Source organism: Gambusia affinis, linkage group LG03 (genome assembly GCF_019740435.1).
Source record: "Gambusia affinis linkage group LG03, SWU_Gaff_1.0, whole genome shotgun sequence".
Lineage (NCBI taxonomy): Eukaryota > Metazoa > Chordata > Actinopteri > Cyprinodontiformes > Poeciliidae > Gambusia > Gambusia affinis.
The window spans coordinates 10,360,265-10,384,547 of NC_057870.1; the positions used below are offsets into that span (position 1 = coordinate 10,360,265).

The 24,283-nt window shown below is 36.7% G+C and overlaps 2 protein-coding genes across 7 annotated transcripts in view; one reads left to right on the forward strand and one right to left on the reverse strand.

Annotated features, from left to right (window-relative positions):
- Positions 1–24,283, forward strand: part of LOC122827918 (DNA repair protein XRCC4-like) — a 43,477-nt gene that overhangs the window by 13,100 nt on the left and 6,094 nt on the right. For 2 of the 6 annotated variants that reach the window (XM_044111021.1, XM_044111019.1), the window contains exons 2-6: positions 10,446–10,598; positions 11,382–11,578; positions 18,981–19,147; positions 21,671–21,832; positions 22,059–22,126. In XM_044111021.1, the coding sequence (XP_043966956.1) occupies positions 10,466–10,598; positions 11,382–11,578; positions 18,981–19,147; positions 21,671–21,832; positions 22,059–22,126 (727 nt within the window). In that variant the 5' untranslated portion in view covers positions 10,446–10,465. Of the gene's footprint in view, positions 1–4,688; positions 4,864–10,158; positions 10,267–10,445; positions 10,599–11,381; positions 11,579–18,980; positions 19,148–21,670; positions 21,833–22,058; positions 22,127–24,283 lie in introns of those variants that run through there. The other 4 variants (XM_044111018.1, XM_044111020.1, XM_044111022.1 and 1 more) reach the window with 4 other exon arrangements.
- On the reverse strand, positions 1,363–4,695 carry tmem167a (transmembrane protein 167A). The gene is made up of 4 exons (XM_044111025.1): positions 4,592–4,695; positions 3,279–3,388; positions 1,982–2,022; positions 1,363–1,454 (listed from the first exon to the last, which is right to left on the reverse strand). Exons 1-4 carry the CDS (start codon positions 4,592–4,594, stop codon positions 1,390–1,392), a joined length of 219 nt encoding a protein of 72 aa, XP_043966960.1. The 5' UTR covers positions 4,595–4,695; the 3' UTR covers positions 1,363–1,389.

Below are 24,283 nucleotides of genomic sequence, written 5' to 3' on the forward strand. Positions count from 1 at the left end.
CATATTGTAATGACAGTAAATGTAGAGACAGTTAAAAATAGCTGAAAAACTATTTGTACCTCATTAAAACACGTGACCACAGTACTATACAGTGTATACATATAGTACTGTAGCAAGTCTATCAAACAAAGAAACACTTGCTTCAGTGTTTAATACAATTTTTTTTTTACTGGAAATGCTAAGTACATTTCCAGGTCATAAAGGATATCAGTGAGCAAATACAAAGGTTTTCTATTTTCTGTGTAAAATCTTTACTAGGTTTCTATATACTCCTCACTTCAGTAGTTTCTGACTAAATATTGGTCACTTTGCTTAATCAACATATACTGTTGCTTTGTAGCTTTACAATCAGTTTTTAATCCAGTTTGAGATCCATCGGATTAGACACTGAAGTGTGACATGAACACCACCATTTGCCAGAATAGTTAAACTTTGTGGTTGAAAATAATTCAGGCAGCAAGTTCTGATAACATCACTTTTCACCACTTTGTTAAAGCAATCGCTTGCTGAAAGCAGCATTTAAAATCCAGTGGTCAGATTGTCTGGGAATTCTGCTCTTATCCTCTCATACAGTTAAAGGATTATTCAAATCAGCAGCAACATGTGATCGCAATTTCCAAAACATCCTGCGTGAACCCCACAGTAACTTGCATTTTTCCACATAATTGTAGAAACTTCAAGGTTTTTCTGATTTAAATGAAAACCTAACATACGTCTGCTGACGCCATGGAATGTATATAGTTATCTGCCTCTTACAGTAAACCTTGGGAACATGAATGTTGACTCCATGATTACAGGGAATGTTATTCCATGGTCTACAGTCTGGAGGACTATATTTAAACAAGAACTCAACACCTGTAAAGATCTATGCAAGATGGAATATTCTGTAATATTAATTTTATAAAGAAACAACATTGAGCCTAATCAAAATAAAAAAAAAATGTTTTTATAAAATAAATAGCTGCAGTCTGAGTGATTAAAAAAAAAAGGGTCAAGAAGAAACTTGACATGTCTACAGAAGCAAACTGGTGTTGAATGTGTTCGACTTCTTTAGATATAAGAATCCAGACAAACCATGAAAAGCTTTTGAAAGTATAGAAATTTATGTGGATTTCGTTTTTGTGTAAAATTTAAGCTTGTTGCAATTATAAACAAACACAAATCCCCCAATTTTCTTTGGCGAACTATGTATCAATTTATCCCACAAACAATTGTTAATAGAAGCAAAGCCACTCCTGATTCCCACCCCTCGTGAATGCACCTGTATCAGAGTCGTAAACATTTCAGATGAACACAGACCCAAATCTGGAGCTCTGTAGAGAGGATTAGACAGTCTCATTTCTTGTCCATATCTTCATTGTTCCATTTGTAATTGTTCCAGCCACTGCGCTATTGTAGAAACAATATACTGAACGCCATGATGACACAGCAGCAGGCCACCCAGGGACTCTTCCATCCACCTAAAACTAATTTCAGGAAATACAAATTGTGGAACTGTAACAATGCATCCCAACAAATTAGAACTTTGAAAGGTTTGTTATTTAGATTTATTTAAGTAAGTTGACTGGAATAGATCTTGATTTTTTTCCTCCAACTTCATAAACCCAATAAAAAGACAAGAAAGATTTAATACAAACATTTTATGTCTGTATTAAATTCAAACTGCTGCCAACAGTCCACATGATTCTTGTTGTTCATAGAGTGCTGTATACAGGCATATGAAAGGAAAGTGCTTCCAAAGCCACAGCAAGAGAACTTTTATGTCATGCTTCATCCCTGATTCAGACAGTCAGGAGAGCAAGACTCTACCAAGCTTTCAGAGTCTGAAGACTAGAAGACTTGTTGTTTTTCTTTACTGACAAGCTTTGTAGAGATGTTGATTTTATTAGACAGCAAGATTCGAAGCAACCTGATGACCAAAATAAATTAACTATGATAATATTCTAATTTAATGAAAGGCATGTGTACCAGACTTTAACATGCTTACCTATTCTGGCACATTTCCAGAAAATTCCTAGGAGTCTGCAACACAAAATAAAACATTTTAAAAATAATCATTAACATTTTATGAAATCTAGTATTTTAAAAATAAAAGATTAAAAAACCAAACAAACAAAAAAACAGCAGTTGTAATACTTAGTATGATAAAACCAAATGTAATGGTGCCATTGATGTGTAAATGTGAAATATGTAGTCATCTTAACTTTTATTTTGGCTTCATCTTTCTTTAATAAGTATTGAGAGCAGAAGTTGTGATAATCTTTGTCATCCTCGCAATTAAATATAAATCAGCTTAGCGCCTGCCTAAGATCAGCTACGGTCATTTTTAAATTAGACTACTGGAATTCATAAAGTTTGTAGATGTGTTATGCATCTGATATTCTGATTCCACATTTTAACAGGACTGCACTCCATAAAAGAAAAACAAAACAAACAAAACAAAAACAGGAAGGCTGTCCCAATCCAAACATTATAGCCATTCTAGCATAGTGTGGTGGATGTTGGTGTCTTCCAATATTCACTGACTAATAAGTAAATATCTAGTGCATACTCAGAACAGCACATTTACTTACCTTCTAAAAAATATTTTACTATTACACAATTATAAACACAAAGAATATTGCCATATTTAAATATTTATAGCATCTCCATTAATCAAAGAACAGCACAAAATACCTCATTCCTTTCACACCAGAAATTACAAATCCTTCCATCTGCCACCCTTCCTGTTTTGTGTTTGTCTAGAGAAATGCCTCTCCCTTCATCAGTGCTGTGTGAGTCAGTGAATGACTTCAGCTTTGGCCGCATATGGAGTGTACCAGGTTTATTAGACAAGTGAATCACAGAGTTTGCACATGAAACAATAACGAGCTTCTGATTATTAAAATGTGTTCTTATGCTTCCAGAGCTCAGAGACAGAGAGGCTTTTTAATAAATGTAAACAACTTTCAATGGCCACAGTGCATTACAAAAATTATTATGTGAATAAGAATTAATTAGAAGTTTAAAACCAATCACTTTACTGGTTTTACTTTATTGGTGATTAAGCGCTTGGTTGGATGAGCAATAACTGATCTTGATGATATACAAAATATAAAGACAAACATGATGGACCCAAGCCAATGGCAACTCTTTCTGACAGTGTGTTGATTGTGCAGCTTAATATTATTGCCATCCAGCTGAAAAACAGAAACTGTATATTTTTTTTCTTTTCTTTTCCAAGCAGAGAATCTGAAACACGTCAGATGATTATTTTTTTAAAATCTGTTGGATCATACCCGGTTTTATTCTTGTCCAACAGGCTGGGAGCGAGCGCTCTGATGTAGGCACAGGTACAGATCAGCAGGAGAATCACGGTTAGCAGTGATTGGAAGTTGAAAATGGCTGACTGTAAAATAAAAAAATCAAACACATATTTGACACAAACTGCTCAGTTAAGCTGTATAGAGAAATAAATCAAATTTCTTTTCAGCTGGTTATGAATTGATCACAACATCAAAAGACTGACTTTTTCTCGCATGTTTATTAAAGCTTTCAAAAATGGATATGGTGCACTTTGTTGTTATTTAGTTATTGCTCAGGGCAGCTGCAGTTACTGTATGCAAGATATTCTCTGTTCATTATTTATGAAAGTATGCTGATATCACAAGCTCATAATCCTGCAACAAAAATTAGGTTTTACAAATCTGATCACCTTTAATACATATGTCACTAACAGGAGGTATGTGGTTTGTACTCCAACGCATGGTTTTGTTACTGGCCTCATCACTTCTGAAAAAAATAGCATTTTAATGTGCTACTATGGGTTGGAGTTTTAGGAAAGACGCTGAGGAAATCATTATTCCTTATATTTCTGTTTGTGACATCGTCTGTGCTAAATACTGACTTCTCTCACAAATTAAGAAAATAGTCTATTAGTTAATGATTTTATGTATCCATATACTAAAACAAGAACAGAAAAACGAGCAAAAACAACAATTCTACCATTATCACGACACATGCTTAACTAGTCTACCAAATGATAGCTTATAATAGCTACAGCCTCATTACCACCCTACTTATAAATAAGCTAACTTTTAATATAAAAATCTAATGGAAGTTTGTAAAAGAAGGCTGTTAGAAAGATTAACATGCCTCTCTGGTTACCCAGTTAAGACAAATCTCTTTAGTTAATCTGTAGTTAATTAAGTGTGTTCGGTTTTATTCATGCTCATTATAAACTGCCACGCTACAGATGCAGTCAGAGACGAACTGCTATAAGTGGTCCAGCTACGTGGCACAGCTTAAAAAACATTACGGTTTGCATCGTTTACAGCAACGTTCGGGTCTTTAAACTATGACACATAAGCTATCTCATATGATAATACGGCTACGCTCGCAATGTATCAATTTTCAATAACACCAGAGCGGAGTTTGCTAAATTTTTAGCCGATTTTAGCAACTCAGTTTGTTGGGTTAGCATAAACTGCATGCCTACCAGCAACATGCCACGCAGCTTCCAACTGACGGACACCTAAAGCAGACTTGAATTTTAAAATATACATTTGCGCTATAAAATAACATGTGGCTAATAAAATGAAAACAAACTTACCATTTTGATAGCAAGCAAAGCCACATCAAACTTCCTGTCTTTTGGAATTTACGTAATATCACTAGTGAGGACGTCTCTTACGTAAACACGTATCGAACTGCGTAACACCTTACGCTGTTTGCTGACTGGCTGAGAGCAAGTGGCTGAACGACTTGAAGGGAGAAGCCGAGCTGTCAATGTAAGTGTGCAATGATTAGCCAGTTTTTGTCTTTTCCCAAACTTCAGCGTTTGGACGTCGCAGCAATTAACCTGTACCCGTAAGTTTCAAAACAGTAGGTATTTCTGTCCGAAGAAAACATTATCTTGAAAACATATAAGCAAGCATAGTGTGCAGCAGTCAACTATGCGCGCTGTTATTGCTTTTCCCGCACTATAAAATGTTACTAAAGTCCTATGGTCAACTGATAAATCCTTTAATACAGCAACAGTAGAACCAAGAAGTTGTTACTACATTATATGAGTTTTTATTTATTTTACCCCATTTTTGTCTTTACAAGAATATGACAGAAATATAGTACCATGCTAAAGTATTTGAACTTTAGCATGACACTATACTGTACCTGTTCAAGTACAGTACTATACTGTGACATTTACATCAAGCCATTTCCATGAGCTTGTGGTAATGCATTGTGATTTTATGTTATGAACCAATAACAAATGTAAAACCCAATTAAGAAGCATAAGGAAGAATGATACAAGTTTCCCTCCATCCCCCCAAAATATCTAAAAAGTGTGGCATGCTTTTGTAAGTTGCCCCTCTGAGACAGTGCTTTGCAGAGCCACATTTAGCTGCATTTGGTATATGTTTCGATCAGAGGTAGAATTACATTTAGAGGTAGAATTACACCTTCTAATTGGATTCAATTAGAAGGTGTGTCCAAACCTTTGGTCTGTACTGTATATGCCCATTCTCTTTTGCAGAATTGTGAAACTCTGTAGAATTGGATGTAAAGCATCTGTGCTGTAATTAAAAAATATATATTTTCACAAAATATAAATTGGATTTTGGCTGTGCCATTCTATCATTCAAATCTGTTTTAATTCAAACTGTATTGTAGTTTTGGACATTTTTTCTTTCTTGATTTCATTCTAAGTTTTCCCAATCAATAGTCCGATCCTCTTTGAGCATCTTCCTTGTCCCTATAGAACAACAAATACAATGCAATTCATTTCAGCTCAACAATTTTTTTTTTAATCCTCCAGGAATATTAAATATCATTATAACTAAGTTTATAATAAAGACATCAGATCTACAACAATTTAGCTCTTGTAAATTTGCAGGAAGGATCTCCTGTAGCAGGAGGGGTTCTGAATAATGCTCAGATTGAGGACATCCTATTGTTGCATGAGAATGTCATAAAGAGGATGGAGAGTTATCTGTAATGTTCTTTATATAATAAAAAAAAGTCCGCCTTTACACAATCAAAATGAAAATTAATTACCCATTAATACTGAAATACATTACACAGTAAAATATATTTGTAGTTTAATATGGCAATTTGGGAAATAGTTAAAGGGATGTGAATACATTTGTACTCCAGTTCCTGGGCCCTGAGTTTATTGTTTGTTAGGTGATCTATGTTTCCATTTAACATTTTGTGAACCATTTTGGTAGGTGCTCTACTACTTATTTAATCCTGCTTAGCAAAGAGTAAAGTAGATTTTTAAAACTGTATTTGTGAGTTGATTGAAATAAAATTTTGTTGAATGTTTTTGTTAAACATTTTGAATACTTAACAGTTACAATTCTTATTTATTTAATCCTGTTATTTCCAATACAGTTCAATATCTACCAGATTCAGATTAATTTTTTGCACTTTAGTATCCAAGTAAAACTTAAATTAACCATAATATTTTGTACTTTAAACGTTTTCTATGCTATTGTCTCATGATGACGTAAAGATAGGTTTTTGTGGTTCACTTTTCATTTCACATTTTCGCAATGAAGTCTCCTCCCTTGAACAAACCACATGCCATCTTGATTGCATTTAGACCATGTTTTGTAAATCCCAATTGACATTTCCTTCCCAGACACTCCTAGAGTGCACTTCATGCGCAAGGAAATCTGTCACACTATAAACCACACATAAATAATGTTTTAGATATTTCACTGGTGGGATTCAAGCCTAAACAGGCCCACATTCTTCATAATGCGATTCGGTTTTATAATTTACAGTATGCTGACTGCTTTAGGTCCTTGCGCTGTTGTCAAATCAAGGTCCAACGTAGTATCAGTATGTGCAGTGCATGCTAAGTTTGATCACACACAGCGAACATCCTTGGCCTGACGGTAATTTGTAGTATGAAACTAACTTGGAACCATGTGTCTAAACAGTCCAGAATGAGATTGCTTCTATCGGGTTGTCAAAAGCAGGAAACATTTCTGAGATCAAAGTAATGCTTGAGAAGAGAACAAGTCTAAATGGCTGACTTTTGATAGCTTGATGCCGAAGAAAGCTGGTAGTTTATTTAATTGTGAAGTAAATTGTGTTTTCTTTGGTAAGTTACTAGTTTTGTTGTTGATCAAAATGACCTGCTACGAGCGATGCACCGTTTGCAGTTTTCAGACGAATCCCCAATTTTTAAAAAGCCTTGGTCAAAAACATCAGTCGGAATATCAACATTCATTAAGTATCACTCTTGTTAACGCACACAAAACTCTAGTTTGTCTACCTGTCTGCTGCTACATCTGCTGTCTCTCATGAACAAGACACCAAAATACTTGAACCCTTTCGCTTTAAGCAAAGAGTGATCCCAGATATGGAGAGAGCAGTCCTCTTTTGTCTGGTTTAAAAAAAAACCAAAACAAAATATGTCAATAAACAGTTATGCTTCAGATTTCTTGATTTAGTTGCATATTAAAATCAAATGTTTTTATATGTATCATATGAAACCTGTTGACTGTAGGTCATCTGTAATAAAATTACAGATATTAAAAAAAAAATTCCATAGGTCTGGTATCTAAAGAGATCCCGACAGTAAGACTGAAGAATTGGGTTTGATGGTTTTGCATGACTATCCATCCCTGAGAGACTGACAGACAGACAGACAGACAGTGCTGGTTATTTAATGGAACTGTCCTTCTGTCATTAGCACAGGGTCATTGCTCCCTCACAACAGATGTTACAGTAACTAATGAGAAGCTGGGCTTGCTTTATGAGGTTAAAGTTGATGCCTTTAGCAACGTCATTCGTTCAGCTACGCCCCTTCTTAAAGCACAAAGGGTCATCCTTAATCTGTTCCATGTTACACTTTTACATGTACTCAAGTTTTGGTGTTTCTCTGTGTGTGTGTGTGTGTGTGGGTGTGCGCACGTGTGTGTATGTGTATGTAGGAGATGTATACGTACTTTTATGTTGTTATCTTTTCAGATTGCATCACTTTGAATGACATTGATGTTGAAACTGGAGCTCTTGCTTGGTTTTTCTGCGCTGCAGTCAGCATGTATGGACTTAGGAATGATTTGAGAAACAAAGTCACTCAGTTAATGTTTTAACTTTGCCTCTGATATCCTTGGATTTCAATCAAATCAAAAAAAGGGTTAAATTCTTACTGCCACCTTTTTGGTGATATCACAGCACAACTGTATGGAAATAGGTAGATGTTTACAATGTTACACTTGGTGTTTTTACATTATAATCTATATAATTTATCTCTATTGACTTTGTGGACCCATCTTTGATTAAATAGTGTATATGAAGCATGGCTAACAATAGCTTGCAGTAACTACTTAGCAGTAAGAAGCTCATCATGTCATTGCATAATTCAACATGGTCAATCATTGCCTTTTCTCCCCCAAAGTATTCAGCTTTCTTAACTGCTAATTTAGTTGGCTTTTTCCTTCCTTCTCCACACTCTTTGCCCTGTGTTTAAGAAGGGAAGTTGTCTAAATCACCACTCACTACTTGTGAAATTTATTAATATATGTTTAGGACTGACTATTCACAATCAAGAAAAAGTTTCTCAAAAGGTCTGAACAGAGCACAACATGTAGATGTTGATAGCAAGATAGACGTTTTAGGCTCAGACTCAGATTACATTATAACCCTTTAGGTCTTAGCTGTAGAAAAACAGCTGTTTCTAGCTGGAGCCCTCACTTTAACTGCAGCCATGAGTCAGGCAGCAAAGACATTAGCCAGAGGGTTATGTGGCTCAGACTGTTTATCACTGTGGCACTGGCAAATAACAATTCAGTTTCACAGCAGGAAGCTCTTTAACGTGAGTGGGTCCCACAGGTTTGAATTTCCTTGTAATAGTCTTGACATAACTTTGGATGAATAATCTAAGCTTTTTACAAAATTACAAAACAAACAAAATTATAAATAAATTTTTCAAAACCAAAATATAATTAGGACTTTTATGATCTTTAAATCTGTGCTATTGTTTTTACTGAGTATTTCTAGCTCAGGAAGCTTACAATAGCTGTTCATGCTCTTAAGTTGACATGTCCACATGATTTTGGGAGTCCACTTAGATGACTGGCGGTGAAACGTTAGAAGTGTTTGCATATATAATAAAATTATACTCTGAATGCACTCTAGTAGCTACTTGAGATTTAATAGTCTTGTATTTTCCTTTTAACAGCATGTGATTATCTTGCTGATAATAAGCAACACACGTTCCCACAAAAAAAGAAAGAAAGGAAAAACCTGCCAAAACCTCACAGTAGGATTCATGTGGTCCTACTGACTCAGAAACACCCCCACCAAAGACACGTACAAGGAGCCTTGCTCACCAAAGCCAAGAAGTAAAACAATGAAGTACATTGATGCATCTGGTAGATTGATAATCCTACAACGTTCTTAGTTTTTCTTTTTTTTTTTTTTTTTCAAAAAAAGCTTTACAAAGCCAACAAAGTAAGCTGACCACATGAAAGCGGGCTGTTATTTTATACATTTAGAATAATGCAGTTTTAAATAGAAACATGGCTTCATGCTTCCACCAAAACTCAGTTTATGCCACCAGAAATTAACATTCACAGGCACCTCTTCCTCCCCGCCTACATTTTACCAGACTGAAATTTCTATTCCCGTTTGGTTAGGCATTTCTGATATTTCTGGTGAAGCCTGGAGCAAACGCTTGACTACCAGGCTCTCAGACACAATGCTCCCTCCCACCCCCGACAGTCCAGGCTCTTTGGGGATCCCCTGGTCTGCTTAGTCTGGGAAAGGTTTCGTCTGTTATTGTGTTCTGCAATTCATCAAGGTCATTGAACCACTGAAGTCTGAGGCCATAGTTCTCAACCGGAAAAAAAGGTTGATTGCTCTCTTCAGATTGTGGTCAGTCTCTGCCTTAGGTGGACAATATAAAGTATGCTGGTGTCTTTTTCACTGGTAGTGGTAGGATGAAGTGCTGCTGAATGGATGATGACTTTGAATTCCATAACCTGGGTGCAACTCTGGTCTGTTGTAGTAAAAAAGGAACCAAGGCAAAACTTTAAATTTATTGCTGAGTCTATGGTTTGACTCTCAGCTCTGGTAATCAGATATAAATCATCATTGAAGGAACAAGACTCCAGACACAACTAGCGAAATGAGGATGAAGAACTCAACCATTTGGGGAGAACTTCAAGTATAGCCTCTTCTCTCCATCATCAGAAGGAACTGGTCTAAGTAGTTCTGGCATCTGATGCCCTTTGGGGAGATTCACTGAACTGAAGCCCCGAGGAAGACCAGGTACCTCCTGGAGGCACTTTGAATTTTGTGGTAGCTTGGGAACATTCCCCAGAAGGAGCTGGAGAGTGTTGCTGGGGTGGAGTACCTGAATTTTCTAATCTCTAATAAGTAGAAGACAGAAGATGAATATATGGAGTTTTGTGTAGAATTTGTGAAAACCTGTTTTTGATATTCTGCAGGCATTAAGGTTAAATGAAACATGAGTGGCACGGTTCAGCAGATTACTCTGAATCCAGGCATCCCCTACTTCCTAAGAGTTGACTGGGCTGTGGACCTGGGTGCTGGATTCACATTAGCTCTCACTGACGGAAGCTCAGCATGGATCGGGGAAGGTAAGAGCTTTATATTTGAAAACTGTGTCCAAATTATTAACAAAAAGATACTCCAATGAGTTAGTGTTAGAAAATGTCTTTGTCAGCAGGTGTACCATTCACCAGCCTGTCCACAGCACCTGGTTGACCCATCTCATAATGTCATGACTGTTCTGATTGCTTAACCTGATGGACAGTGGGGACCTTGTTTCATTATTCTTCTTTACTCCTATACTGTGCAGCTTACAGGTGTAGAAACTATATTAAACTCTACAAGGGTTGTCTTTGTCAATACAAGCCGATGCTAATGTGAATGGGTGTACACACGCAACAACATATCTGTGTGTATGTGTGGATCTGTGGTTATGTGTGTACAAGACTATGTGTTCTCTTAAAGGACACCTGGAACATAACTACTCCATAGTTGTTGTTTTTTCTGTCCATCTGCAGAGCTGACAGGTAGAGATGGAATTGCGGCAGCTATGTGTGGGCTCCTGGGTTGTCAATGTTTCTGTGTTTGATGTGTTAATTGGGACCTTCAAGCCGGCATTAGCAGCTGTGCAACAACTCATGACATTCCCCTTGGTTTCTCTGCATGCTTCCTTTAAAACCTGCTTTCACGTGCACTCTTGTTACTGCTTAATTAATGTTTGTAGTTTTTCTTGCAATCGTCTGTGAACTCCCAGTTTCAGGCTTCAGTTCCATGCATTTATGAAATATTGGCAACATAAAAGTAAAAAAAAAAACAAACAAAAAAAAAAACTTTCAAGAGTGTAATTGTTTGACTGGTGATTGTCTTGTCAGTTTCAGAAGATGAGGTTACAAGAGAAGCCAATGAGATGGGAGTCATAAGGGAGAAATATGTTGAAGATCTTCTTCAAGCTCTAACAAAATGTGAAGAAAGAGTGGGAGTAAAACGAAATGGGAAAGAGAAGTATTCTTTTTTCCTCTCTTCGGATCACAATCTTCTTTCGTATCAGAAGATCTGCAACAACATTTTGGTGAGAATGTTTTTCAGTATATGTTTGTTTTCAAAACACTCTACCAGAATTCATTACCATTTTTTTTACTTGCAATGATGACTATTTAACATAATTAACTTCAACAAAAAAGGCAAGAAATAAAATATCTTTATTTACTTTTAGACATTTTACAAGACATTTCACCAGAAACAATAGTTGAATTCAGCTCAACCTTTATTAATGGAGAATGGACTATGTCCATTCAGCAGTCCTTGTTTGCAGTTTCTGATTTTTTTTTTGTTTGTTTGTTTTGACCGACCTAACAATACAAATCATATCATTAAAAGGTGACATACTTGCAAATTTGTGTTGGAGGAGACACAGTTAGTGTCTGAAGCTGTTCAAAGTGACAGTTTCAGACAAAGTGACCAAAGTGACTCACTGCTCACTTTGAACAACTTCAGAGAACAGCTTCAGAGTCTGTGCTCACACAGAGGAACAAACTGCATAAACAGTTACTTCCATAAGAACAACAAGGTCCATTACGTCCTCTGCCATGGATCACATCTCTGAAAAATAAGCATGAAGACTGGCAGTGCGAACACAGTCTTACTCATTAAGTTGATTGAAAAAATCCACTTCCCTCCACACTTAATGGCACCCCAGGTTAAAATTAAAATAAATACTTCAACTTGTTTTGTGTTATCAGATTATAAGCTCAGTTTACAAATAAGGAATAGCATCTGATTTTTAATTTAAGAAAATTTATTTGTTATTAAAAAAGAACGCTCGTTAACTGACAGGTCACCCAGCTGGTTTATATCCCGAAACGCTCCACTGCTGCCTGATTTGCTGGTACTGGTTTTGAATGCCATAACATTATGTCCTGTAATCACCATTCCCTGAGGATAAATGCCTCTAATAACAAACAACAAAAATAGAAGGGAAGCATTTTTTTTTTTCTTTTACGGTGGGGACTGTTTTAAAGATAAGGTTTATTGCTTCCCAACATTATAGTGGAGTTATAAAGGTTTTGCTGCCCACAGGAAACTGAAAAAAAAAGTCACAAACTGTACTTTACAAATAACATCTGTCTTGCTATTAGTAGAAACATGAGACAGCTACCATTAAGAAAAAGTGGTAACGTACAATATATTCCAACAGTCACTGTTAAATTCAGAAAATGTTCAAAAAGCACAAGCTAACCCTGTTTCTAAGGCTCTGGAGGATTGCTCACTGCAACTGACACGTTTGATAAAGAACAGCTCCGGATTCTCCCTGATGATTTTCATGTCATTCTTCTAACTTAGGGGTGCTTTTGCCTTTAGGGAACAGGTCAGTAATAGTCTATGGGCGCTGCTCAAAAGAAGATGATCACAAAAAAGAGGGCCAGAAGGTTAGGAACACAGTACAGACCATAAAACCTTGATTTATGAACAGGGCTGTCCTGGCTTACACATTGGTTGATTAGTGACCTTTTCGTCCTCAGTTAATGTGATTGAGTGGCCTGTGAGGAGATTTTTCTCATATGGGTGGGGATGTGTTACATGATTAGCAATAGCAAAGAAAATCAAAATGATCTGAATTAGTCGTATCAAGATTTCAGTCATTATGATACGATGACTGAAATCTTAATATAAAATAAAGTGTCGCTGCAGCAATAGCATGTCTTGGATTCACAGACTTTAGCTGTGTGGGCAGCACAATAAGAGAAACATATTGATGTCTGCTTTAAATAAAGGTTTTTAAACCATCTCAGACACAGTTCCACATTACAAAATCCTCTATACTTGAAGATTGTATTCATTCCAAAGCTGTACATAGAATTTGATGGTGAATATTAAATTAAAGCTGACCTGACCTGATTAGTCAAATAAATGAGACTGAAATAAATTCAGCCCTGCTGGGGTATAGCATTTTTGTAATTTGATTTTATGACAGGGAATAATGGCTTTAAAATTAGTCATGATCTATGGCCTTAATTTAGAAGCTTGCTCCGCTGTTTCAGTGCAATGACAGAAAAAAAAAATCAAGGAATCAAAAGTGTGACTAAGTTAAATGCACATCTCAGCCATAACATTAATTGGTACAGTCAGTGACATTGCTCTCTTTCTTAAATTTCAGTGTTTTATTAGCAAATAGCTTCACTCAGGTATTCAAATTGATGTATCAGACTTGTGATACTGCAAAACATGTCTTCAGCTTGCCCCTTCATTTGCAGGTAATCCTCTTGCAGAACAATGATATGCAAAACTGCTTGGAATAGTTCAAATAATACAACAAAGCTTTAAATCTGCAGCTGGTCTCCAAACTCATCAGATACAAATCTAATGTGGTCTGATAACATCTCTGGTAAGCAAACCCTGATCCAAAAGACCCCACCCCAACCCACAGGGCTCAAACAATCTGTTGCTAACACACCATCCCCCAGAACCGCTGGGGAATCTGCAGATCTTTTTTGTGCATCTCTGAATGGGCTTATTGATAAGGCTAAAGGTTCAACCTTCACTATACTAACCTGGTGGTTTGAATATTTAGTGTATGTCAACTAACCTAATGAAACATCATATTTATTTTTCACATTGATTAGCTGTTACCGTTACTGTTACAGCCTCTGGACACAAATGGAAATAAGTCCTGAGCATAAAGAAATAAATTTATTTCTTGTCTGGCTGCTGGAAGACCGTGGGATTCCTCTGGAGGAGATATTTATATATTTTTTATAAAATATATATCCAATCTTGCATTTCATTTATTCACTGATTAAATATAATAGATAAATATAATATTGAATAAACATAGCAGCTGGAAATAAATATAACGCGTTAAACAATGCTTTTATTCAGCCTGAAGAAAGTCCATCAGAAATTATTATTTTATTTTAGGTATTATAGTTAGATGCAGTTAGTAATTGTGGCACCTGTACCACAGTTAGTCATTGTGGTCTCTTTTTCCAATGGCATGTTTCCGGAGTGGAAAGGGTGATGTGATGCAAGTTAGCCTTGGATTCCTTTAATACTTTCAGCCAAAACCAATTATATTGGGATTTTTTTTATTTATTTGAATGAACTCTCATCAAAGCACAAGCAAAAACAAAACAAAAAAAAAGAGTCTGCAAGTAATTTGTCAGCAACTAACATCTTTAAATTCAGACACCTCATTAAAGGAAGTATTTTGCCCTGCTTTTGAGAAAGACCTGTCTGGTAGCTTGTTGAGCTGTTTCTGTGAAAGTTTGTATTATCAGGACTGGACTGATTGTCGCCCCTCACTTCCTGCTCTTTATCTGGCATCACGCCCCCTCACAGTAGATCAGGGAAGTAAGAAGAGAAGCTGATTTCAACTTCTTTGCCCACATTTCCCATGCCAAGTAGCAGTGCCAAACCTTGAATACTGTCTTATCGTCATGAGAAGCTCCTGGTCACCCACTCACTTCCCTGTTTGGTAGACACAATAGCTATTTAAAGACTGAAACTATATATAAGATATATGTTTGACAATGTACTTTCTCAAACTACAATAATGTTTATGCCCTGAAATAGCTCAGCATAGTTTTAAAAATGATTCCCAGCAAAAGATCCATAAAACGCACTTGCGTTCAGCCCTGACGATGTGATAGAGTCTTCCCTGTTTGCTAATTTTGGGGGACATATCTCCCCTAGCTTTGCAAATATAACCTCTAAATGTATTGCCTGTTCTTTGCAAAACAAAAGCTCAAGCTCAGACAGTTTTATTGGAAAATATGCAATAATAGTTTTAAACACATATTTTCAATCTCAATTGGATTTATGTCTGTATTTTGTGCAGTTCTAATACATGAATAAGCTTTAATCTCAAGCATAAAATTCTAATTCTTGTTTTATGTTTTTAGGGCTATTATCCTGCTGAAAGATAAATCTCCCCTGTGGTCTTTTTTTGTATACCAGTTCTCTTTCTGTATTGCTCTACATTTGGCTCTATCCATCTAACCATTAACCCTGAACAGTTTTTGAGTCCTTGCTAAACATCAACCCCACAACATGCTGTAGCCGCCATCCATATTTCACTATAAGATATGCTCAGGGGAGTGTGCAGTGTTAGTTTTAAGTTCCACACAGAGTTTTGTAAATGACTGTTGCTCAGATATTGTACAAGTTTCAGTCAGTCGATATGTAAACATTCAGGCAAACGTTTTTTGGTCAACTCATAGAATTTATTCAAAATAATCAGTGGTCTATGCTAATATTATTTGAAAGCCAAACTGATTAAAGGGAGATTATGGAGTGATACCACAGAAATGCTTTTGATTAAAGGAAGACATTTTCCTGAAAACGATAAAACTAGATATTGATTTAAGTTTTTGACAGTATTGATTGGCATGATAACAAACCCCTTGTTTTCCATACTCGCGCTATGTTACGGTGTTATTTTCACCAGAACAGTTGTGCTGCACACCCATGTCAACATCTGACCTTATGGTCTGACTGAGACAGACACACACAAACAAATTTCCAGACCACACACTCTGAACCACACTGTAGATTTGAGAAACCAGAAGCCAGAAGTTTTGATTTTAACACATTGTTCTAAATTATGCTATTGTATTTTTTTTTTAAAGAAAATATAATCTTACTGTATTTCAGACACACAAGGTATGAAAAGCATTTAAGTTTTTTGCTAAGTGGTAATGCTACTCTTAATTTCTTATGTCTTTGTGTGAAAGCTTAGAACACTCAGTGTTAATTGTGAGATTTTTATAAATGTTTTGGAGGCAGAAATACTTACTGTGGACAATATCTTTGCTTAATTGTTTCAGTTGAGAAAAAGAATGTGGCAGTGGGTTTTCCATCACAGACAAAGAGTCTGACCTCCCACATCTTGGCAGAAGTTGGCAACAAGATGCTATGTGACCTTTAACTTTGTGTGTCAGGAGAAACAAATTGAGACAGGAAAACTTGACAGAATATTTCACTCCACTTCTTATTTTTAAAGGAGCCAAAGTAAAATATACATTTACCTTGGCTTCTTTAAAATGCATTAATAACAATGTTTCAGTAATGGCAAGCAAACTGTTTGAATAGATTAGAGTAGTTATAGATTGTTTAGCGTTTGTCTTCCTTTTTCTATGCTATAATGGCAAACCCTTGGTGATGATTAATGCTTGTGTTTACAGCTGTAGATCTTCTTAGAAAACCCAGGATGGAGAAACATGCACTCATTGGTATTTAAAAGTCAGCAGGAGCAGAATAAATAAACAACAGCTGAGGTTAGTCTAATGCTCCTTCAGTAAACAAAGTCTGACCTAGCAGAGGTTTAGACGTCTGTTTCTGGTGCCTTCAGCTGGTTGATGGAAGATTATGGAAGATTTATGTGCCAAAACTCTGTCAGTATGCAGAGTAAAGATTCACAAAGTTCCATGCATTAGTTTGGATTAAATGTTGCACTGCAAATGATGGGTATTAGCATTAACATTGTTCTTTGAAGTGTGGAAATATTTGTGTACTCAGGATGTCAGAGTTCACCTCTTTCTTAGCATCCATATGTGTTTGATTTATTGTCATATGACGTTTCTTAGGTGGAGAACATTGGAGAGATTTAGATGTAAATTGCAAGAAGTATAAGATGGGGTTGAAGAGAAGATGGATTGCAGGTTAGAGGAAGATCAAAGCTTCCACTAACCTTCACAAATTGGTAGCCTCCTATCTTTTGCAAACAGATGGTAAAATGTGTCCTCTCCCAGTCTACAAATTCATATGTCTTGGAATTAAACGTGAATAGTACTGAAACTTGATTGTCCGTTCTGAGTGGGTGTCTCTACCAAACTTGCCAAACTAAACAATCTTGCCACCCATCTACCGGATCACAGCTACATCAACATGCTGATGACTCATTAAGCTTCAAGTCACACTAAGTCCTTCCATGAGAGAACACTGCTCCGGCCATCTGAGACAACTTAATGTTACCAAACATGCCTTAGTTCTTAGGATCATCCTCCATAAATCCTGGGTGGTCCTCTTCTTGTGCTCATCCTATCAAGCTTGTCAAGTTACAAGTTGCAGGGAGTGGTCAATGCACAGCCATAGTGGCCAAGAGAAATCTACTAACTCAAAAATGGCAATTTCTGCGGAGAAGCAAAGAATAAAAACTGGAATAATAAAAACAAAAAAACAGAACTCTTAGTAGTTTTTAGAAAACTCTTGGTTTTAACTTTTCTTCCAAATTGTTGCACATTTTAGAAATCAACAATAGCCATTGGAAAAAAGCAGACTACTCTCTGGGTACTCCAACATTTGGACTACTTGGGCAGTCAGAAAAAAAAGATTACTTGAAGCTGAAATGTACTAGAATAGATATGTGCAGGAAAAAGAAAATCTGAGGACAGGGTGAACTCAGTTGTTAAATGACACATTCAAGTTCATCAAAAGAGGGTAAAACATCTGTGTGGTCTGTAAGAAATGCATCAATCCAGGTCAAAAACAACAGCTTTTGAAGATGGCAGCTTTATTACAGTATTTCTTCAACTTGTGTACAGTTAAAGATTTAGCACTGTATTGCCTTCTGGTTTTTCACTGTACTATGTGGTGTGTAGGGTGTGTGTGGGTGTGTGTGTGTGTGTGTGTGTGTGAGTCAGTGATTGAAAACGCAGCGATGACAAGGGTGCCAACCAAATATGAAGAGCTGCTTTCAATGACAAAATTGGCATTCTATATCAAATTGGTGGAAAACTCGAAATCTTTTTGTGTGCAGCATTTGCTTCTAAGTTTTTTCTCAGTGATTTTATGCCAAAATGAAAACGAAATGTGGTTTATTTTCTTGCATCAGAAGGATGTGTTTAATTCTAAAGAGCTACTGAAATAAGAAAGATGCAATGTCTCACTTGCATAGTTTTATTGGCGGATAAATAAGTCATCCTGCTTTTTTTTCCAGACATAAGAAAACACCTCATTCTCAAATAGTCTCCCACTTCAGAGAAAATTTTATGCAATGTTTGTTGCACCACCAGAACTTCTCATGATGACAGAAATGTGCAAATGCATTACTCATTTTTCACTGGTAGCTGATTTTTGGAAGCTAGATGAAGCCAGTTAAGAATTTTATGTGTCACTGTCAAGACTGCAGTGCCAAGTGGACTTTCTTCAGGATTTTTTCCAGCTTCACTACAAGAATCCACTTGTGCTTCAGTGTCTATGTGGTTATTTAGACCTAGATCCATCTTGAGTTGTCAATTGGCCTTGCTCAAAAGGATGGACGTGTTAGGCAATAAATCTGTCAATGCGAAGGAAGAGGGCTTGATAATTAAGGTCAGTCTTTACTCCTGGGCCATTTGGTCACCCATAAATAACAAAGCCAAAGGGCTTGCAGAAAAATCTTCATTTTCTGCTATTTTAGTACAAAAATACAAAAAGAAACTTCTTTACTTTTCGTCGCCTTTTAATACTTTTCTTTCTTTTGTTGGGGTGTTTAGATACACTTGGGCTCTGTGGAGCTTCAGCCAGCACCAGACTCTGTGGAGCTCATCCGGGAGATGATCGGGAAGTCTCTGCAGCACAGAGCAGATCTGGAGACAGAAAGTTCAAGGCTGTCAGAGGAGAACTGTACACTGCGACGGGATCACCAGCGTATACTGAAAGAGTAAGAAGTTCAAGGAAAAAAGTCTGGGAAAATAATGAAAAATTTATCTGGCGTTAGTTATATTTGCTGTTGACATTTTTTAAAGCTCTGTTAGCATTTATTCATATCCATTAGAATTTAGAGTGTATGATTAACAAAAAAAACCCAAATCTTTTCTCAAGTCTTTAATATCACACATCTGATTTTACACGGTTATTGGTTAAACAAAGGTAAAGTCAAACTTGAAAGTCCAAGTGTGAAAAACCAAATACTCCCTGTGATCAACACACTCTTAAAAAAAGGAAAAGTATGTAAATATTTTTTATATATTACTCATTATTTTTTATCCTTACTTTTAACATTAAATGTCTCAAAGTATTGCAGTAAACTTTTAAGCCCGTATATTGGAAGAATTTTGCTGGAATATTCACTCCTGGAAGATTGGCAACTGTTGGACATGTAAAAGTTTCTGTATTTCCTTGAATTCATGCTTTTTCCATCAATACTGTATGAAATTTGTTGTGGAATTGAGTACATTTTGTGGTTACATTCATATAGTTACAGAATCCTCTGAAGACTCATTTTTTCTTGTTTCTATGCATAATCCTAAAGTTTGAAAAGTGTGCACTTTCTTCGTACCACGTGTTGGTTTTTCTAACATTTGGTTAATGCTTTGAGCTCTGTGACACTTAACAGAGAAACTTCACACCTTGTTTCCACACATTGTGAAAAACACAGAAGGTTTTTTCTTTCTCTTTCTGCACGGCACAAATGTTGCCTCCCATTTCAGATCAGTTATGGTGTTCTGTAAAATTGGGATCCCTGCAAGCACCTTCTCAGCTGTCAAATAAGAAGGCACGTTAAAACACATTTTAGTTGTTTGTGTGTTCACTTTCACATGGATATACAGTTGTGGTCAAAAGTGTACATACACTTGTAAAAAATCATAATGTTATGGCTGTCTTGAGTTTCCAATAAGTTCTACAACTCTTATTTTTCTGTGATAGAGTGATCGGAACACATACATGTTTGTCACAAAAAACAGTCATAAAGTTTGGTTCTTTCATAAATTTATTATGGGTCTGCTGAAAATGTCACCAAATCTGCTGGGTCAAAAATATACATACAGCAACAAAATATGTCAATTTTGGTGATGTAGCGAGTTGTGTCAATCAAATTAGCTTCATGTCATGGCCTCTTCACTTCTTCTAAGTGATTCTGATTGACTACAGCTGTTGACTTCTCATGAGCCCATTTAAATAGGGCTCATTTGACCCAGTGATTAGACTCAGCTACAAAAGCTACAATGGGAAAGTCAAAGGAACTCAGTGTGGATCTGAAAAAGCGAATTATTGACTTGAACAAGTCAGGGAAGTCACTTGGAGCCATTTCAAAGCAGCTACAGGTCCCAAGAGCAACTGTGCAGACAATTATGCAAGTATAAAGTGCATGGAACAGTTGTGTCACTGCCACGATCAGGAAGAAAAGCAAGCTATCACATGCTGCCGAGAGGAGATTGGTCAGGATGGTCAAGAGTCAACCAAGAATCACCAAGAAGCAGGTCTGCAAGGATTTGGAAGCTGATGGAACACAGGTGTCAGTCTCCACAGTCAAGCGTGTTTTACATGAAGGCTTCAGACATTTCTTGAAGAGCATAAGTGAAAACAAATCTCCAGAAAAGATCAAGACACAGAAGATAGGCTGCTGATCACATGGACAAAGATAAAACCTTCTGGAGGAAAGTCTCTGGTCAGACAAACAAAAATTGAGCTGTTTGGCCACAACACCCAGCAATATGTTTGGAGGAGAAAAGGTGAGGCCTTTAATCCCAGGAACACCATGCCTACTGTCAAGCATGGTGGTGGTAGTATTATGCTCTGGGGATGTTTTGCGTGGAACTGGTTCTTTGCAGAAAGTAAATGGGATAATGAAGAAGGAGGATTACCTCCAAATTCTGCAGGAAAACTTAAAACCATCAGCCCGAAGGTTGGGTCTTGGGCGCAGTTGGGTGTTCCAACAAGACAATGACCCAAAACACACATCAAAAGTGGTAAAGGAATGGCTAAACCAGGCTAGAATTAAGGTTTTAGAATGGCCTTCCCAAAGTCCTGACTTAAACCCCATTGAGAACACGTGGACAGTGCTAAAGAAACAGGTTCATGCAAGAAAACCATCACATTTAGCTGAACTGCACCAATTCTGTCAAGAAGAGTGGTCAAACATTCGACCTGAAGCTTGCCAGGACCTTGTGGATGGCTACCAAAAAGCCTAGTTGCCGTGAAAACCAAATACTAATGTTGCTGTATGTATATTTTTGACCCAGCAGATTTGGTGACATTTTCAGCAGACCCATAATAAATTTATGAAAGAACCAAACTTTATGACTGTTTTTTGTGACAAACATGTATGTGTTCCGATCACTCTATCACAGAAAAATAAGAGTTGTAGAACTTATTGGAGACTCAAGACAGCCATAACATTATGATTTTTTACAAGTGTATGTACACTTTTGACCACAACTGTACTGTATGTTTGTTCCAACAGGCTGGAGCAGCAGGTTAAGGATAAGGAGATGTTAGAAAAGGAAATATATTCGCGTTTTGTCATGGTGTTAAATGAGAAGAAAGCGAAGATCAGAGGACTGCAAGAGACTGTCAAACAGCTCAGCCACACTGATCAGCAAAAAGAGGATGAAAGAAGACAAAGGTTTATACGATTACTTTGAAAAAGTTGATATTTTTCTGATAACAGTGAACTCGTAAATTTGACATCCTACTACTTTTTTCCCCAATGTCTTATTTTGCTATATGTTTCTATAGTAATGTTTTGGCATACTAACAGGCTGGGCTTATTTTAATTAAGATGTATCCTCACATTCTTTTTCCTTTTAACCTTGTACATTAAACTAAACTCTTTTCTAAATTGCACTCAGTGACGGTGGGGCCTCTCAGAGTGAAGACGGTGGACATCCCTCTCAGGAGTCAACTATTCTCATAAAAGGTCTGTTGGTTTTAAAAAAATGATGCATTAAAGTTATCACAGTTTTTTTTAAAATATAAATGACAAACCCTGACAATATTGGGGTTCATTTTTAGTGAGCCCTCTTTACTGTTTTACCTTTAAATAAAATATAGTGCAGCAAAATATCTTCAGAAGTTACATAGTAAACACAGTATAATATAAGCATGTGTCCAGCTGTTCAGTGAAGGCTTCAGACATTTCTTGAAGAGCATAAGTGAAAAACAAATCCACCACAAAGATCAAGGAACACAGAAGATAGGTCATGAATAAAGATTTAGAAGTTTAAAAAAGGTTCAGGCTACAAAACGTAATTTCAAGGTTTTGAACATCTGCTCAGTCAATCAACTGAAAAAACGTTTGACTCAACTGGCTCCAGATAACACTGAAGGAGCTGTAGACAAAACATCTTAGTCATACACTAAAAATCCTTCCTTTATGAAAGAAAGAGATGCAATTCTAGAAAATCAGTGGCAGAATTTTTTTGATATTCTTAAAGGCTGCAAAACACTCAAGACTGTAATTGTGGTTCACCTTCAGTCAGATCAATGATGTTAAATGTACAGCCAAAATTGTTGCGATCAAAACATAATTAAGTGTGCGATTGGCCCAATCAGAGCTGAGACCCTAGTGTAACTAATAATCTGTTTTAAAATGTATCTTTCCAAAGATTCTCCATCCAATCTGACTAAGCTTGTGCTGCTTTGCAAAAAAGCAAGCAAACGTCTCCAATTGACTGATTAAAGGTGGAAGACACGTACCCCAAAATATTTTTGACTATGGTTGCAGCAAAACCTAGTTCTGCTAGGCTTTTACTCATTAGCTGAATAAAACACTTTTCTGAGATGTCTATAAATATTGAAAAACATGCATCTCTTTATTCCACCTCATAATTAAGAGCTACTTTGTGTTTTTCTAATAAACCAAATCACTTCAAAATACACTTATGTTTGTTGCAATGTGACAAAATATAGAAAAAAATAGTGAATCCTTATGCACGGCACCATGGAAGGACAGAGAGAACAAAGATTCTGAACTTCTCAAGCTTACTCCTATTACCAATAACCTCTCTCATGTGATATAGTAACGACGACAGCTCTTAGTGAAACTCTTAAAATTTAGCTCTCCTTCTACAGATTTTACTGTCCAATAAACTGAGCAGTTAAAGGTAATTTAATATTCAAGCAGAGAGTTTGAGCAGAAACTTGAAAGCAGAGAATATACCCCCAGGTAGCTTATTTCTGGGAAATACTTGTGAGTAAATCTGCCCTGATTGCTTCAACACGGCCAGCTGTGAGGTGGTCTGCCCCTTTCTGCATCATGCAGGGTAACCATGTGACGTCATAACCCCACCACCAGCCTTCCTGCTGCAGTTCTGCAGCTTGCTGGTGTACTGTGTTTCCACTTTCTCTATGGCTGCATTCGTAGTATGAGCCAAACTCTGACTACTCAAAGAGAAATTAACATTGCAACACGTGTTATGACTTCAACAAGCTGTGTTCTTTGGCTCTCCACTTTCTCTGTCACAGAAACACACAAGCACACACACACGCAGCCCCACGCACACACGTCACACACGTCACACACGTCCTCCACCCAGGCATTTATTCACACACTTGGTTGTTCAGAGCCCTGGAGGAGTTTAAAGTCACAATTTGCTGGATTTGCAGCTTGTCAGCAAGACCTCTGAACACTTGTCTTTCTTTAAGGCTTTATTTCTTACATTATGTTTATACTTATCTGACTTCCAACTAAAGAAAAGATCAAATGGATTTTAAAATCTTCCCAACTAAGCCATTGATTCATAGCAAAATTCACAAAGATGTGAAAAGTACAAAATGTATCTAACTTCCAAAATAAAAATTGATCAAACAAATTTTAAAATCTTCCCAACCAAGCCATTGATTTCACAAAGATGTGAAAAGTAAAAAAATCACCACAGTGTTATTTAATTGAATTTCTTTGGGCCATGTGAATCCCCGTCCATTTAGCTGTCACCAAGCTTCACTTGGATCAGACACACAACAGCAGGGCAGCCTGATGTTTTAGTGGCCTCTGATTTTTTTTCCTCCCCTTCTGACATGTTGGCCCCTGTTGACCTTTAGGCCCCAGGCTGTGTTTTCATGCTGTGCAGAGCTG